The 19,161-nt window shown below is 42.1% G+C and overlaps 1 protein-coding gene and 1 non-coding gene across 5 annotated transcripts in view; one reads left to right on the forward strand and one right to left on the reverse strand.

Annotated features, from left to right (window-relative positions):
* The window catches only part of tln1 (talin 1), a 160,291-nt gene that overhangs the window by 49,164 nt on the left and 91,966 nt on the right, over positions 1-19,161 (forward strand). For all 4 annotated transcript variants that reach the window (XM_061847653.1, XM_061847651.1, XM_061847654.1 and 1 more), the window contains 6 exons: positions 4,309-4,410; positions 8,852-8,928; positions 9,076-9,256; positions 13,281-13,394; positions 13,510-13,618; positions 15,015-15,223. In XM_061847653.1, the coding sequence (XP_061703637.1) occupies positions 4,309-4,410; positions 8,852-8,928; positions 9,076-9,256; positions 13,281-13,394; positions 13,510-13,618; positions 15,015-15,223 (792 nt within the window). The remainder of the gene's footprint in view (positions 1-4,308; positions 4,411-8,851; positions 8,929-9,075; positions 9,257-13,280; positions 13,395-13,509; positions 13,619-15,014; positions 15,224-19,161) is intronic.
* On the reverse strand, positions 4,116-4,188 carry trnas-gga (transfer RNA serine (anticodon GGA)). The gene has a single exon. It is a non-coding gene; the product is annotated as a tRNA-Ser (tRNA).

Consider the following 19,161-nt stretch of genomic DNA (forward strand, 5'->3'; position numbering starts at 1 on the left):
TGTAGCCTATTGCAGCTTATTCATATACATTATGCAGCTTTTTGAAAATGTTGAGTTGTGACTCGCCTTCCAAAGCAAGAAATTCAAACTTCTCTTGGAAGGGTCATCAAACAATCGTGTCATTTCCATAATGGATGACAGGAAGAGCACAGACTAAAACAAAAAAATAATAATAAACCCAAGAAGTATTTAAACTACAAACAGTGAATATTTATGAAAAAAAGCATCATTCATAAATTTAATTAAATTGGGCTTGTTAGTTTTTGCCTGTCCGTCATACAAAGAAAGACATGCTACCTTGATATTGAGACTTCATTAGAGCTCTATACAAGGGGTGGTCAACCAGTCGGACATGAAGAGCCACATTTTTTACTGTGTTACGGAAAAGAGCCCTCTCATACAGATCAAAGAGCCAAAGAGTGATATCGTACACATGAATATCATTCCCTCCTCACTCACCTACCTTTGCTCAACCAGATTAATTGAAAATGTCACGCACTAACATCAGAGAAATCGACTCTTACAAGTACCAAGACCGCAGGCCAGTAATTAAAAAAAAATAAAAATGGTGTGCTCTTTCTCACACAGACAATCTACCAGTTCAATCAAGTCTTGGTATAGCACAATTCTCATCTAATGCAACACTGAAATACTTACATAATTGGAGCTCCGAGTGCAACTATGAATCAGTAGCCATGCTAATGTCCGATATTCTCTGTTCAACAGTGTAGCAGAACAGTTGAAGGTATGATACCATTTGTTTAAGACTTTTGTTTCAGGACACCAAGATTTCTGCAACATAGCAGACATTTTTTTAAATAAATTACCCTTCAATGTATAGCGTTTTCACCCTTCCAGTGTTCAAAGTCTTTTGATATGATTCAAGCGTTCGGGATGCCTCATTATTTATTTTAAAAACTGCATCTGCTTTTCTGTGTGATATTTTTTTTTTCAAAGTGACAAACTTGTGACTGGGAAGTTTAGTCACTTTTAGAAATTCCAGTTTGATATTAGTGTGGAGTGAGCTTATGAAGATTTGAACAAAAGGCAGAGTGGGTGGCGGTTGCACCCCCCAAAAAGCTCTCCTACTCTGGTAAAAATGTCCTGTGCTCATCCACATATTTTCGGTTAACTGTGCATTTTGAGAACGAAATGGACCAATTATTTTCTCTAAAGATCACTATCCAACAGGTAAACGTAGAGCTATTTTCATTCAAAGTGAAAGCCAGTTTTGAGGAAATACCGCACTAACCTTTCCTGCTGCGATCATGTGACTGTGGTCAGGAGACGCAGCGCTCTTCTCCATCCCAAGGTTGTTCTGCTCAGGGTTAACTCATTCTCTCGCTACACAGCTGAGCTAGGTGGCGGGAACAGTAAAGCCACTCGCCATTGCGCTTTTTTCCCCCTTCTCACCCTCCTGCTGAACAGTCCCGTATCACTCACACAGTACGCACACATACACACACACACACACACACACACACACACACACACTGAACTTGTTGTCACAATACCCGCAACAACCATAATAAACTCAAGCAAAGCGCACACGGTCAAAGGTCAAGTAAAGCGAATTCTTCGGCAGAAGAAGAAGAGGAATGCACGGACCCTACAACTCAGTGTAGGGACTTTGAATGTTGTGACCATGACAGGAAAAGCCCAGGAGTAGGTTGACACCATGATTAATTGAAAGGTTTATATAATGTGCATCCAAGAGAGCAGGTGGAAAGGTAGTAAGGCTAGAAGCTTAGGGCCAGGTTTTAAAATATTTTACCATGGAGTGAGAAAATGGGAAGAGAAATTTAGTAGGGGTTATTTTCAGGGAAGAGCTGCCTATGAATGTCTTGGAGGTGAAAAGAGTATCAGGTCAAGTGATAAGGCTGAAACTTGAAATTAAATGTGTTATGTATAATGTGATTTGTGGCTATTCCCCACAGGTAGGATGTGACTTAGAGTTGAAAGAGAAATTCTGGAAGGAACTAGATTAAGTAGTTCTGAGCATCCCCGACACAGAGAGAGTTTTGATTGGGACAGATTGTAATGGACATGTTGGTGAAGGAAACAGGGGTGATTAAGAAGTGATTGGTAAGTACAGCATCCAGGAAAAGAACTTTGAGGGACAGATGGTGGTGGACTTTGCAAAAAGAATGGAAATGTCAATAGTGAACACTTTTTTCCAGAAGAGGCAGGAACACAAGAACGGAGGTAGAAGCACACAGGTGGATTACATTTTGTGCAGACGATGTAATCTGAAGGAAGTTACTGAATAAATACAGGAAGTCATATATGTGAAGAGATTAGCAAAGAAGTGGGACACAGAGGACTGAGGAGCGGCGAAAGGAATACATTGAGATGCGACGTAGGGCAAAGGTAGAGGTGGCAAAGGCTGAACAAGAGGCATATGATATGTACACTAGGCTGGTACTGGAAGAAGGAGAAAAGAATCTCTTCATGTTGCCCAGACAGAGGTATGGAGATGGGAAGGATGGGCAGCAGGGTGATTACTGATAGAGATGGAAATGTGCTGACTGGGGTCGGCAGTGTGCTGAATAGATGGAAAGAATACTTTGAGAAGTTTATGAATGAAGAAAATAAGAGAGAAGGAAGAGTAGAAGTGTGATGGAAGTGGCAATGATTAGTAAAGGAGAAGTTTGAAACAGAAAGGGAGTGTGTCCTGATGACATACCCGTGGAATTTTGAGAGGTGGCTGTGATGTTTTTGACCAACTTGTTCAGCAGAATACGAGAAGATGCTTGAAGAACAGAGGAAAAGTGTGCTAGTTCCCATTTTTAAGAACAAAGGCGATTTGCAGAGCTGTGGAAACAATCCAGGATTAAAGTTGATGAGTCACACAATTTAGCTATGGGAAAGAGTAGTGGAGGTAAGACTCAGGACAGGAGTAAATATCTGCGAGCAACAGTATAGTTTCATGCCTAGAAAAAGTACCACAGATGCATTATTTGCCTTGAGGATGCTCATGGAAATGTGCAGAGAAGGTCAGACGGAGCTATATTGTGTCTTTGTGGATTTAGAGAAAGCCTATGATAGAATACAAAGAGACGAACGGTGGTACTGCATGGGGAAGTCTGGTGTGACGGAGAAATATATTCGAATAGTACAGGACATGTATGAGGGCAACAGAACAGTGGTGAGGTGTGACAGAAGAATTTAAGGTTGAGGTGGGACTGCATCAGGGATCAGCTCTGAGCCCCTTCCTGTTTGTTGTGGTAAGATACATGCTGACAGATGACATTAGTCTCTGCCCCTCACGGAACCCTGACCAACACTAAACACTAGAACCAGTGTTGACGATGCACTGCTACCCCCTCCAGAGATGTTGGTTTATCGACCAGAATTTCCGCAGAGCCGTCCTGAAGTCGTTCTCCATGGACTCACTATTCCTGGGTTTTTGCTACACTGCGATCGCTCTCCAGCACTCCCTCTATGGACTCTAAAAAGGGTGGGTACACTGAATTGTTGTTTTGTGCATAAGCTGCAAAAACAACAGTCAGGACCTGTCCTCCCACCTGAAGGCGGAAGGTGGCTACCCACTTGTCCCCCAGTTGAAAAACATACAGGCGCCGAATGGGGGGGGCGATACGTATACCCACACCTGGTCGACGCCGTTCACCATGGGTAACTCCAGAGTGGGAAAAGTGTCCAACCCCTCTCAGTAGGGCTGATACTAGTGCCTAAGCCGTATGGAGGTGAGCTTCACTATATCTAGTTGTAACTTCTCAACCTCACACACCAGCTCAAGCTCCTTCCCTGGCAGAGACATGACATTCCACATCCCTAGAGCCAGTTTCTGTTGGTGGGAATTAGATCGGCAAATTCCCCTTTGGCCGCCAGCCATCTCACTCTGCACCTGACCGCTATCGCCCCTTGTGTATGTTAGGGTCGGCGGAAATTTTTGGGGTCGTTAATGTGGGGTTTCATTGGCTTTCTTTAATGGCGGGTATTGCGGTTTGAGGCCTACTCCTTGTGCAAAGTGCCTTGAGATACGGTTTCTTTCGGGGTCGCCACAGCATGTCATCTCAGATGAACGCACATATATGTTTGGCACAATTTTTACGCCGGATGCCCTTCTTGACGCAACCCTTCTCAGGGAGTGGAGGCCCCAGCGGGATACGAACCCACAACCCCTGGTTTTCCAAACCAGTGCTCTAACCACTGAGCTACGGGGCCTCGAACTGAGCTAAGGGGCCTCTGCAAAGTGCCTTGAGATAACTTCTATGAATTGGTACTATATTTCAGAGAACCCACCATGGCTTAGTCTTGAAATCAATGACTACTTTCAACTTTCAGGATTTTGGAGATTACCAGGATGGTTACTATTCAGTACAGACCACAGAGGGAGAGCAAATAGCCCAACTTATTGCTGGTTACATTGACATCATCCTGAAGAAGGTAAGAGACATTAAACATGCTCATCTCTACTATGTTCATGTCTTCTTAGACTATAACTACTTTTACGTATGAGATCTGGGATGTCGATTTGCCCAGGGACTGGGGTGGGAGGGATTTTTCTTGGTGACTATTCGGAGAAGTACTTTGCATTTTTTTCTAAATAAACGACATTTGATTGAGGTAACCATTACATTTTCATGTGAACAATGGTTTTTTTTTTTTACCATCTTCATATCTCGATTTATTATGAATATCATAAATTTAGAGAGAAAAGTGTTGGAGTGTGCAAGTGATGCAAATGTTGACATTGTGAAGCTCCAAGGTAAAACATGCAGAATAAAACATTTAAAGAGCAGATTAGGCTTTTCACCCTAAAATTCAATTAAAGTACAGTGTTCCCTCGTTATTTGCGGGTGTTATATTCCTTACACCCCCACAAATAATGAAAATCTGCAAATAATGGACACAGTGTTAATACACACTGGTTATGCTGTCAGCATGGATGCCAGCACGTGTTTGTGTGTATATAAGCTACCATATAATGGTGCTCACAAGGCAGTGAGGAACAATATTGCATTTCATATCTGTAAGTTGAAGAAGCTTACATTGCCCTAAACACTGCTTGTGGAGGCAGGTCATTATTGACGATGTTGTACACACTCACAGTGCCACATCAAAATTAAAATTTTCACACCACAGCAAACAGAATAGCATAACTACTAAATAATAGAACAAATAAAAGAATGATCCAAAATTTTTTTGACACAAAACATGCACTTTAAACGCTATTTATCTCCTCCTAGCACAGATAGTCGTGAAATTAGCTTTTCTTATCCATCTATCCATCCATTTTCTTAGCCGCTTATCCTCATAAGGGTCACAGTAGTACTGAAGCCTATCCCAGCCATCAACGGGCAGGAGGCAGGGTTCACCCTGAACTGGTTGCCAGCCAATCGCAGGGCACATGGAGACAGAAAACAGTCGCACTTACAATCACTTCTAGGGGCAATTTACAGTGTCCAGTTAAAGCCCAAGTGACATGCCTATAAACATTCTAAAATAGATTTCTTAATGAAAAATGCATATAATGTTATTCACTTCAATGTCTATACGAAAAAATACATAAACGGAGAGCGTGTCATCCATGTGCAAAGTTGTGGAAGTCTTACTCGACAGCCATATTGTAGCCATATTGCCTGCAATGTCATCAGCAGACGTGGCATTGGGACATCGCCGTTGAAAACATGTAGTGGCACTGTTTACCTCGACGCAGTACGGTTAAAGAAAGAAGGATTATGCCCCCCCCCCCAACTATTATTTTTTTTTTTTAGTAGCTCTGTACACACCTACCTCTCATTTGGGACCCACGAAGCTCTCGTCCTTTGCACCTGCGCAATCCATTTTTCACAAAGAACCAGGTCTTTTAGAAAATTATGAAGAAGGAATCCATCCTCCTGAGTGTTCGAGCAATATCCAGCAATACAATGAGCCGGCATTTTGGGTAACGCGCAGGAACAATGTGCTACTTTCCCGCAGGTAAAACCGGTATAAATACACGAGGCCGCCTAAGTACAGCACTTAACGTACCTTCCTGCTTTTTCTCCAAAACAAATCCTTTGAGAGGATTCTCATGGCGGGAGTTACAAAAAGCCATATACGTCAAAATCATATTGTGTGGTGAAAAAAAATGGATGTGTCCATTCTGACTGCGTTTTTTTTTTTTTTTTTTTTTTCCTTAATTAAAAACATTAAAAATCATGCTTTTAGTCTCCATGGACCTTTAATGTTGCATGTTTTGGGGATGTGGGAGGAAACTGGAGTGCCTGGAGAAAACCTGTACAGTCACGGAGAACATGCCAACTCCACACAGGAGGGGCATGTCAGAACTTTGAGGCCAATGCTTTACAGCTCCTCCACCGTGCCACAATTAGCTTTTAAATTAGAGAAAATTTAATTTCACCCAATTTGACCCTCTGCCCTTATTAGTCCATTCTGACAAGGTTCCACTCTTAAAAAAAAAAAAAAAAACATCAGTCTTAATTAATCTTTATTTGTGTAAACAAACAATACAACAATCAAGTGGGGAATCAATTCTCAAAAGATTGCCTAATGGCATCACTAGTTTCAGTTATGACTGCCGAATCTTGGACCTCCAAAATGCCCAAAACGATAGGCAATAGACATAAAATTTAATGACCCAAGAGAGTATACAACATGCAATACAGTGGAACCAAAATTTAAGTGACTAATAGGGTTGGAGGAATCGCCTGTGTGCCGATTGTTTCTTATATTAAAGCACATTTTTGGGGAGAGGGTCATATACCCTCAATAATATGGTAGCACGGCGGCCGTACAAGAGTTTATTCCATCTGACTCTAGGCGAGAGACGGGATAGACCTTGAACTTGTCAGCAGCCAATCAAAACGCACATTTTGACAACCATTACCACTCACATTCATACCTACTGGCAATCAACAGTCTGAAAAATTTACCTTCCATGAATGTTTTAGTAATGTGAGAAGAAACCACAGTTCCTGGAGAAAATCCACACAGGGGAGAACCTAAAAATTCGATTAGATTCCTTAGATGAACATCTTGACAAAAAAATCCTTACTGTACCAAAAATATCATGTTCCATACTCCAGAGATTTGTGTTTCATATTCATAAGTTATTACAGTAGCCATGTGACCTTTCTCTGTACAGAGCTCTGTGCGACAATAGATAGAACTCCTACCATAATACCCTCCACATTAGTGCATCATCTAGAAATGACATGGCTACCAATGCATTGCCTTTACCGGAATGTCGGTACATTCAACAAGGCCACCACGTCGGCATGTGTGCTGTTTGTATCTAGTCCTATTGTCTCTCTCTGGCCCTTAAATACATATCCCAATCCCTGCCTATTTTATACCACAGCACCAGGAAACAACAGTGACAAATTCTTGTATTAGCAATCTTAGTCAATGCTGATTTAAAGAACAACAAGACAGTTACTTCTGATATCCATTAAATCGGGGTACTACTGTATAATCATAAATGCAACAAAGAGCGACATTGGTAAAAGATAGGGAAAATAAATATTGATAACTCCAAAATTTTATACTGGTGGACGAACTACGATAAAAGGAAAACATCTAAAATAGAAATGACAAACAGGATCTAACCTAGACAAGATTAGAAATACAATGTAACAAACCCCCCCTTCTCGACCTCTCACCTTATTGTGGTGGAGGGGTTTGTGTGTCCTGATGATCCCAGGAGCTAATATGTCTGAGGCTTCATGCCCCTGGTATGGTCACCCATGGCAAACAGGTTCCAGGTTAAGGACCAGATGTAGTACTGCTCCATAAAACCCTATGACAAGTAAAATTGATGGATTCATATTTCCCTTACCCTGATGCAGGTCACCGGGTCCCCCTTCCGGTGCCAGGCCTGGAGGTGGGGCTCAAAGGCGAGCGCCTAATGGCCAGGATGCACCCATTGGGCTCGGCCGGGCACAGCCCGAAAGGGTAACATAGGTCCCCCTTCACATGGGCTCACCACCTGTAGGAAGGGGAATGAGGGTCGAGTGCGGTATGAGCTGGGTGGTGGCTGAAGCCAGGGACCTTGGCGATCCAATCCCAGGCTACACAAGCTGGTCTAAGGACATGGAATGTCACCTCTTTGGCAGAGAAGGAGCTTGAGCTGGTGTGTGAGGTCGAGAAGATCCGAACAAATATATTCGGACTTGCTTCTATGCACCGTTTGGGCTCTGGTAGCAGTCATCTCGAGTGGGGTTGGACTCTGGAGTTGCCCAGGGTTAGAGGCACCAAGCAGGTGTCGGTATAGTTGTTGACCCCTGGCTCGGTGCCTGTACGTTAGGGTTCACCCTAATGGATGAAAGGGTAGCCTCCTTCCACCTTCCGGTAGGGAGACTGGTCTTGACTGTTGTTTGTGACTCTGCAACAAACAGCCTTTTTTGAGTCCTGAGAGGAAGTGCTGGAGACTGCTCCCTCTGGGGACTCCATCATTCTGCTGTGGGGCTTCAATCCTCACGTGGTCAACAACAGTAAGACTTGTAAGGGCGTGATTGGGAAGAACGACCCCACCCCCCACCCCCAGCCCGATCATAACCCGAGTGGTGTTCTTCTGCTGGGCTTCTGTGCTTTGCGGATTGTCCAGAACGAACACCATGTTTAGGAGTATGGGTGTCCACATGTGCACTTGGCACCAGCACAATCTTTACCCCAAAATAATTGTCAAATCCTTGTATTCTTTTCTTTATATTATCCACAATGTCCAACTTCATTGGAATTGGGATTCGTTTGTATATTGATTTAGCAAAACAATATTTTGACAGTATTCACTTTGTTATTATCAGATGTCCAGTTTTAGTTTTTAAAATGAGAGCTACACTCTGTATATGGTCCAATGTAATGGCAATTAATCTCTTGACAGAAAAAAAGCAAAGACCACTTTGGACTGGAGGGAGATGAAGAATCAACCATGCTAGAGGACTCTGTGTCGCCTAAAAAGTAAGTTTGTACATTTCTGTCACTTGAAACAGCCATAAAATTAAAAAACAACTAACAAAAAACTAGCCAACTATTGTGAGATGTTACCGAAATGATGCCTTCCATACAACTTTCATACAACCTAATTCTCTTATTACATCACTTCAGGTCAACAGTGTTGCAGCAACAGTTCAACAAAGTTGGTAAGGTAGAGACTGGCTCAGTGGCTCTGCCGGCCATCATGCGCTCAGGAGCAGGTGGTCCAGAGAGTTTCCAGATGGGCTCCATGCCACAGGCAAAGCAGCACATCACTAGTGGACAGATGCACCGCGGACACATGCCCCCACTGGTAAAACGTTGCTAAAAAGCATTAAACATTGCCTGTGCCTGAAAGCGATGCATAAACGTTATACTTTAAATCACTGGTTCTCAAATTGAGGTACCAAGACCCTGAGGGATCTGAAAACTCTAGCTTGGGCATCAACAAATTTTTTTGAAATAAATTGTCGCATTGAAAAAATTCCATACCTGCAATTGTGGACCCAAGTGTCAGTAAAACAATATTACAGTAGGAGTTGTTTTATTTTTAATAAAATAATTACCAACTCCTTAGCTTTTCATGTCATAGTCCCAACATTCCAAGTCCCTACAATCAGTTGTAGGCTATGTGCTTTCCTCGTCTTTCTGCCGAGGAATATGCTTTCTTCCTCTTTTTTTGTCCCAAAGTAACCGAATTTGCGTGTTTCTTTAGGTAAACGATGCTGGGGCAGATGTTCTTAACCCAGACCATGACTGATTCGGTATGGGATTCTTTAATGAATGCCCATATTTGTTTGGCAAAGTTTTAAGGCTGATGCTTTTACTGATGCAACCCTCTGCATTTTTTGGGGGTTTCGACTGGCTTACAGATCGCACTGGCTTGTGCCCGATAGGGCTGCATAATTTTCTCAAAATGCAGATACTTTTGATTTGAGGGAATATTTTATATATATATTATTGCAAGGGCAGTAGCTCTGTAGCATCGTAAGATAATGGTAGCGCTGACATTTGTATGTAATAATGTGAGCATTTGGTCAAATCATGCGCAAAATATTTGGTGAACATTAGTTTGTTTGCATGAATAAATGTCATGTTCTCCGTTTTGGTTGGGTTGGTTTTGTTTTTGTGTTCCATGTTTTGTGTGCTCGTTTTATTAATGTCCACCTTTTCTCATATACCCCCCCTTGTATTGACCAATCAGCTCACTCCAGGCACTTGTGTCCCGTCCAGGTTTATTTAAGTCCATTTTCGTTCAGTTCTTGTCGGTTCATTGTCCCTATCGCAGGTTGCTTGTTGCTTTGTAGCTCATTGTTCACTGCTCATTGCCTTTTTCATACCCTCATTTTGTCAAGTTTCTAGTTTAGGTTTATTCAAGTCATACTTTGTTACTTTGAGTATTTTGGTTGTTACTTTTACTTTTTCTTCTACTCCTGCTTTGCGTTCCTGCTTCCCTAGACTCGGGTCTTCCACACCTTGCCCTCGTTGCCCTTCACTAGTCCTTACTGTGACAAAATGGCTCTGGCAGCTAATTATGCTGACAATGGCAAGCAGGAGAAGCGATGCGCTGGTCACAATATGCAATCCTATTGATCGTCAAGGTGTGCTGTCGGAGAGTTGTCATTGATTTGTCACACTACACAGAAAATATTCCTAAAATTGAACATCCTAGAGTCTTTATTTTTGCATTGTAGGGCTATTGTAGAGCAAATCGATGATCGCGAATAATTTCACTCTACAAGAAGTTGTCATTCCAGACAAAATACGGGGCCCTTGATACAAAATCAGAGCGATATCAGGGTTAAAATCCTTTTATCTGATCCAAGCATAAGAAACCCAAGTGGACCATGACCACAAACTGCATGAACAAAAATGAATATAATAAATTTATAAGTCACCGGTACAGACAATGCTGCCACAAAATGTGACTAATTTTGGTTCTTGGTCTCTTCTATTAAACTACACGCTTCACTAACATGAGAACTTGGTATGGTACGTGGTCCTAAATCAATATAACGAACTTTTTAATACCATTCTGTGTCTCACCCAATTGAGGATCACTTATTTAGGTCACCCAATATGATCAAACGTCCTTCTTAACCTTTAGTTTATCATGCCCTATTCATTATGATGATCATAGAATTCTCTCCTTTAATCCACTGCTTCAGTCTTTGGGGGCGTACATTGAATAATCACCATTTTGCTGAATTTGAACCTACAACCAATAGCCTACAGCCTCTGCAAACTGTAGGCCACTCCCAAGCCTGGATAAATGCAGCGGTTTGCGTCAGGAAGTCCAGCCATTTTACAACATTGCCAAATAAATATAAGAGTTCATCCAAAGAATCCCATACCACAGCGGTCATGGGCCAGGTTAGCAACGTCCGCCACCAGCGGCGTGAACCTGCAGGCGGCCAGTGGAACCTCAGCTGCTATGGGTTGAAGAAGAAAGTTAGGTGGAAACCAGAGTAAAGCACAGACTTGGTTGACATGATGAGTAGGAAAAATGTTGAAATATTGTGTGTTTGGGAGAACAAGTGGAAAGACATTAAAGCATGGTTAAAATTATTTTACCATGTCGTACAATGGAAGAGTAATGAAGTAGGGGTATTTTAAAGGAAAAGTTAGATAAGAATCACTTGGGAGTGAAAAGAGTATGTCTCAGTGATCAGGCTGAAACTTGAAATTGAGTGTTATTTACAGAATGTTATTAGTGTGTATGCCTGACGGGTACATGTGACCAGTAGGTGAAAGAAAAAATCTGGAAGGAGCAAGAGAAAGCAGTTCTGAGCATCCCAGACAGAGAGTTGCGATCGGTGCAGATTTTAATGGCATGTTGTTGAACGAAACAGGGGTGATGATGAAGTGATTAAGTTTGGCATCCAGAAAAGGAACTTGGAGGGAGGGAAGGTGGTAGACTTTGTAAAAAGGCTGGAAATGGCTGCATGAACACTTTCTTTCAGAATACGCAGGAACATTGGGTGGCTTTCAAGAGCGGAGGTACAAGCACACAGTTGGACAACATTATGTGCAGACGATGTATTCTGAAGGTGTTTACTGACTGTAAAGTAGTGAGAAGGACAGAAAGGATGGTGGCGGTCTAAGATGACACCAGTGGTGGGGAGGAAGTATAAAAAGAAAAGAGCTAAACCAAGAACCTCGTGATGGAAGCTAAGAAAGTGTGTTGTGCGGCTTTTCAAGAAGAGGTGCGAAAAATCCTCAGTGAACAGGAGGAGCTTCCAGAAGACTTGACCATTACAGTCAAGGTGATCAGAGGACAGGCAGGAGAGTACTTGATGTATTTTCTGGGAGGAAAGAGGAGTAGGAGACTTGGTGTGTAACATCAAAGTACAGAAACCCCAATCATACAGAGAAAGAAGAATTGGGAAACTGAGAAAAACAAGGAGAGAAGAAAAGAATAGATTGAGATGCAACATAGAATGGAGGAAGGTAGAGGTGCCAAAGGCCAAACAAGAGGCATATGATGACATGTATGCCAGGTTAAACACACGGTGAAGTTATACAAATGAGTGGTGGAGGCATAGGTATTTCTGAACGAAGCATACGGTTTAATGTTGAGAGACTACTATGGATGGATTGTGTTCCTTGTGTTGATTGAAAAGTGCAAGAAGGCGATACATTGTCTCTTTGTCGCTTTAGAGAAAGCCTATGAAGGAGTACCAAGAGAGGAACTGTGGTATTGAACATAGAAGTCTGGAGTTGCAGAGAAGTATATTCAAATAGTACAGGGTAGAACAGTCGTGAGGTGTGATGTAGGTGTGACAGAGAGGTTTAAGGTGGAGGTGGGACTGCATCAGGGATCAGCCCTGAACCCCTACCTGTTTGCAGTTGTGTTTCATAGGCTGACAAATGAGGTTAGACTGGAATCCCCATAGACCGTGATGTTTGTAGATGACCTTGTGATCACCATTGAAAGGAAGTAGAGGAACACTGAGAAAGGTGGAGGCTTTCAATGGAAAGAAGAAACATGTAGATTAGCTGAAGTAAGACAATATATGTGCATGAATGGGAGGGGTGGAGGGGGAAGAGTGAGGCCAAAAAGATTATTATGATTATTATTATTGTTATTGTCATAGTTGAAAGGGGATTTTTCATTATTCATATTATTGTAGTAGATGTAAGGAGCGGCATGCCACTTGAGGTATTTATCATAGTTATCGCAATCTGAATCCATTTCCTTCCTTTCATTACTTTTTAGACATGTTTTTCAATCCCTGGTATGGAGTGTGTTTGCATATGGAAAATTGATACAGTAGTATTAAACTGTGTTGGGACCCCCTGTGGACTGTTATCTGAGTCATTTAATATGTTTGCAGACTTCAGCTCAGCAAGCCCTGACCGGAACAATCAACTCCAGTATGCATGCTGTCCAGGCTGCTCAAGCCTCTTTGGATGACTTTGATACCCTGCCCCCCCTGGGAACAGATGCTGTAAAATTTTATTCTCCTTTACTTTAATTTCCCTATAAAACATGGAAGTATTGAACAAAGTAAGCTGTGAAAGATGGCTTGTGGGTTCATAATATGTCTCATGCTTGTGTTTAAGGCATCCCAAGCCTGGCGTAAAAACAAGATGGATGAGTCTAAACACGAGATCCACTCTCAGGTGGATGCCATCACGGCAGGCACTGCCTCTATGGTTAACCTCACTGCAGGTAAAGTTACATAGTACGAACAGATGTCTGATTTTGGTGAACTGTCAAGATGTAGGTGTCACAGTGTATTATTGTATGGGATTCACCTACTTTACATTGAGGCAGATCACAATACAGTAAAGTGGTTATCAAAATGTATAACTAGGAACTCTTTTGGGGTCCAAATAAAGAAAATTTCATCCATTCGCATGTACCATATGAAAAGCTCCAAAGTTGGAACAGTATTTTATAGCTATTTTTAAAGTTAAGAGACTTGTGTACCAGATATTTACCTTGTAAGGTAAAAAAAAAAAAAACAACCCTAGAGACCGTTAAAATACGTATAAAATCTGGATATTACCACACATTTCAGATTACATTCAAACCATAGCACCTGAATTGAGGTGGGGCCTAATATACAATACACCAGTTTGTGTTGCTCAACATCCATTTCACTGACATTCTGTAGGTCTGCCTCGGGCCCATTTTGGCAATCAGTCTTTTATGGCAAGTGTGCTGCCAAATAACTACTAGAAAAACTGAACTGGCCAGCCAGTGAGATGCCTGCACGGACATCTTCCACAGCTTCATGAGCAGGGGCTAAGGAATCATTGTTTTCCATACAATCCCCAGACAGTGTATTATAAAATGAAATTTCTGTATTGCCTTCTCAACTTACCTGACACTCTCATAAGAGAGGCAGGAACATAGCTACTGTACTGTAAGTTGTTTAGCCAAACTTTTTACCATATAGTGCCTTTTACTTTGTTTGGTTTTGTGCTAATTCGGTATCCAAGAACCCATCTGAGTGATCAGTTGACACCGATGGGCAACGCCATTTTGTGCTGATGAGCCAATGACACGCCAGGCAATTACCGTGGCACGCATCTGTCATGTGATGCATATTGTAGAACCAATGACAATTAGGTGGATTTGACCTTTTTTTTTTTTCTTGGTAACTGTGTAGCTAAAATGTATACAAATTTTTAGGGTACTTAACTGATCTAAAATAATGTGAATTTAGGTGATTTTCATGGATTATATTTATCATTCATTATTTTTTTTTTTTACAGTGCAGCTTTCAGTTTAAAATCTCCACTTATTTCATAACCTGTCTAGAGAGTAACTATAGCTTTCACTTTTATACACACTTTGACACATGTAACAATGTGAATTAAAACATTTTAATCTTGACTTTGAATCTTTTCTATTGATTTGCATACCACAATTTTCTACCTTGGTGTTTGTGAAGGTCTATGCTATATTGTGTGGAATTCACAATGACTTAATGAGCAATGTATTATTTATCAACTTCCACAATCAAAGCAGCTACGAACAGTGGAGGCAGATGGCATTTTGGTAAATATGTCCAAATTGTGTTGAATAGAGTTTGATGTATCAATGTGTCCATCCTAAGGTGACCCAGCAGAGACTGACTATACAGCAGTAGGCTGTGCTGTTACCACCATCTCCTCCAACCTTACTGAGATGTCAAAAGGTGTCAAACTGTTGGCAGCGCTCATGGAGGATGAAGGAGGAAATGGACAACAGCTGCTGGGTGCTGCCAAGCACCTAGCCTGTGCTGTCTCTGACATGCTGAAGACGGCCCAGCCTGCAAACACAGAGGTGCAGTACACTCCATATGAGATTAATAAATAGGTTTCCAATTAGCATTGAAGTCAACCTTAAAATATGTTAGATGCCGACTAACACTCCTCCACCCCAAGTCTGCATGGCATAAGTGGACACCTAAAGTTAAATGTCCCTTTATGTGTCACCAATTTGTATACAGTGCAGTGAAAAAGTATTGCCCCTTATTGTTTTGCATAGTTCCCCACTTTGTTCAAAATAAAAAAAATGTAAATAGACAAATAAAACTCAAGTGAACTTAAAGTGGGACTGTCATCCCTATAAACATTCTAAAATAGATATTGTAATGAAAAATACATATAACAGTATTCACTTCAATGCCTATACGAAAAAAAAAAAAGTGAGCGGAGAACGCGTCATCCATGCACAAAGTTGCGCAACAGAGTGTCCCTCGACATCCAAGTGGTCACCATATTAGTCGCGTCCTCTGTCCTTGACGTCATCGTCACTTCCGCCATTGAAAACGCGCAGTGCCTGCTACTATGGAAGCCAAACAACAGAGACATTCGCATTTTTCCGACACCCCTTCTGACACCGAAGCTCTTTTCGAAAAGGACAACACCACACAACCGAGTGAAGTTACCGGGGCAATATTACACTATTGTTTTGAGCCCACAGGGCAATATTACACTATTGTTTTGAGCCATATTCAGATGATATCCGATCACAGCCAAATCGCATGCCGTCCGATCCACTTCCGCGGCGGAGATGAGCCATCGCGGCTCATTGCAGCCGGCCGGTGTGGCTTATGACAGAGCCGAGCGATGGTGCTTTAGGGGGGTGTTCACAGTCGAGCCGGGGCGCTTTATGCGTGCACGCGACTGAGTAATGCATTCACGGCTGGGTTCTTCACAACCGCCCCTGTCGCAAAGCCCGACGCGCAGCCTTTGCAAAAGCTGTGACCGCCGAACGCGGCGCCTCAGCCGGTGTGGCTGAGTTTCGGCGCCCGTGGTGGCATATAAGGAGGAGGTGCAGCCGAGCTATGCTGCTTTTAGGGGTATGTCCAAAGTCGCCGCAGTACGCAATGAACACCATCGAGACGAGGCTGAGTGAAACATTGTTGGCTGGGCGACGCGCACATCGACACATTTCATACGCGGATCTTTTGTTACGTTATGAGAGAGACCGATTACGTGGTCCGCCCCAAACTATTTTTTTTTTTTTTAGTACCTGTATGCGCACATCAACACATTTCATACGCGGATCTTTTGCTACGTTATGAGAGAGACCGATTACGTCGTCCGTCCCAAACTATATATATTTTTTTGGAGCTGTATACACACCTACCTGTTATTTGGAACCCACGAAGCTCTCGTCCTCTGCACCCGTGCAATCAATTTTTCACAACGAACAGGGTCTCTTTCAAATTTATGAAGGGTAATTCCATTCTCCCGAGTGTTCAAGCAATGTCCAGCAATGCAATGAGCCGGCATTTTGGCTAACACAAAGGAACAACGAGCTACCTTCCCGGAGGTAAAACTAATGGAAACAAACGAGTCCACGAGGGGGCGCCGCTATCCTTTACGTCACTTTCTGCTTCTTCTCGAAAACAAATCCCTGAGAGGATTTTCATGGCGGGAGGTACAAAAACTAGTGGGTTCGTAGCAACATCTGACGACAAGGGTTTTCTATCACTGACAAGGTGTCTTTCACGTGTCTGTAGAGATATATTGACCCACTCCACATTGCAGAATTATTTTACTTCATCCAAAATTGAAGGTTTTTCAACTATGGATGACCTTTTTAATATCATGCCTCTGCATTTCAATTGGATTCAAGTACGGACTTTGATTTTGCCGACCTGAAAATCAATCAATCAATCAATCAATCAATTTAGGACAATCAGAAGTTAACTTGCTGATATCTTTTGGAGAGTTATCGTGATGCAGAACCCAAGTGCATTTCAGCTTAGAGTAACAAATTGATGGCTGAACCTCCTGAATGTCCTTTAGCATTTAGTGTTAAAGAGCAGAATCCATGGTTCCATCAATCACAGAAAGCCCCAGTCCGGATGAACCAAAGCAGCCCAAGACCATCACAGTACTACTACCATGTTCTTTTTCTGAAGTACTGTGCTACATTTACGGCAGATTTTAGGTTGCTTCCATATTGTTGTGGCATGAACACCTTAACTGAGGCAAGACAGCCCTGCAATTCTTCAGAAGTGGTTCTTAGTTCCTTTGTGGCCTCCTGGATGAGTCATTGCTGTTCTCTTGTTGTAATTGTTTTAGGTCAGCCACTCGTGGGAAGGTTTACCACAATTCCATTTTTTCTCCATGAGTATAATGGCTCCCCCAATGATTCTCATTCAGCCTAAAACACACACTAAAACAGCCTTTTAAGTTCGCTTGTGTTGTACCCTATTCGTCTACGTTATATTTGTTTGATGATCTTAAAGTGAGGAAAGTATGCAAACATAAGAATTTGACATGGGGGGGGGCAATACTTTTTCGGAGCACTGTAAAATAAAATTGAAGAGTCCCTTATTTGTATTAGTTTGCTGGTTCATGAAGTGGAATGTAAAGTTGAATGTAAATTACTGCATTTTTGCTATGGTGATGTACAGTGAACCCCTGTTTAATGCCAGGATGTGTTACAGACCCACTCACAATGAATGATCATCAGCGATACAGATAATCTAAATCAGAGTTGTCAAACTCTTTTTTTGTCGTGGGCCACGTTGTAGTTACGATTTCACTCAGAGAGCCATTATGTGAAACCATAGAAATGGTTAATCACCTCATATTATTGCAATTCTGAAATCAAAAGTAAAGGATTCAGTTACTTTAAAGACAAAAAAGCAATTGTTCACAAAAATGCCTACATTAGTTTAACGTTATTTATTACATATGACAATTTAAAATTTTGTTACAGATTTTAGTCAGGAGCACAAGAGTTGTAGCAGATGGTATGCTTCCGCAGGCCACATAAAATGATGTGGCGGGCTGAATGTGGTCCCTTGGCCTTGACGCCTGTTATCAATGGTGTCAAACTGTTTTGTCGTGGGCCACATCGTTTGCCCTCGGAGGGCTGTTTAATCTCTATAAACATATGAAACCAGAAAAAAAAATTAAAGGGGGATTGGAAACGAAAAATGCTTGCTGTGTTATTAAAAGTAAAGAATTGAAAATTTTGGTATTTTAGCAAGAAACATGAAATTGATGGAAACAAGTTCTTTCCAGGGTCACATAAAATGGATCTGGCGCCATGAGTTTGACACTGATGATATGTTATATACAGTAATTTTTGCAAACTAATTTACCCCTCCTACAAGCTTTAAACACTTTTAAACGTAAAAAAAAAATAACTTTAAAAAACACATCACAAAATCATAACTTACTTAAAAATTACCCGACACCAGGGGTGCCGAGACGTTTTAACCCCAAGATCTTCTTTTCGAGCAGCCAGGGATCTACCAGGGTTGGTGGCGGGTGGGTGGAGTGGGGGGCACGCATGCATCGCCCCGACTGCCGTGGAAAAAGCAAAAGAGACCGTAAATAGGAGGCCAGCTTGCTAGAACGCGCCTTTATGTGCGTGCAATCAACGTATCTGCCACACCCGAATCAACCGACGAGATGGATGATAGAATGATGTTTTTTTTGGGGGGACGCTGTCACGCGATCAACCAAAACTGCCTCGCAATCAACTGGTCCATCGCGATCAGCACATTGAGCACCCCTGCTCTACACATTCCAGTCTCTGTGCATGCATGCGCCTTTTTGAATGCAAAACTTGGGTTATGTATGACATTGACAAGTCTGTGTGTGAGTTTCTTGGCCTGAGCTGCAGCCGAAAGCCGCTCATGTACACGCACGTTTTAATATTCTCCCACCATTGAGTAAAGGTCTGAAAAGTGCAGTCATTTGTGAATCTCCTTTCGTATACATAATGTCTTTACAGGAAGCGGTGTTTCA

The sequence above is a fragment of the Syngnathoides biaculeatus genome, chromosome 17 (genome assembly GCF_019802595.1).
Source record: "Syngnathoides biaculeatus isolate LvHL_M chromosome 17, ASM1980259v1, whole genome shotgun sequence".
NCBI classification, from domain to species: Eukaryota; Metazoa; Chordata; class Actinopteri; order Syngnathiformes; family Syngnathidae; genus Syngnathoides; species Syngnathoides biaculeatus.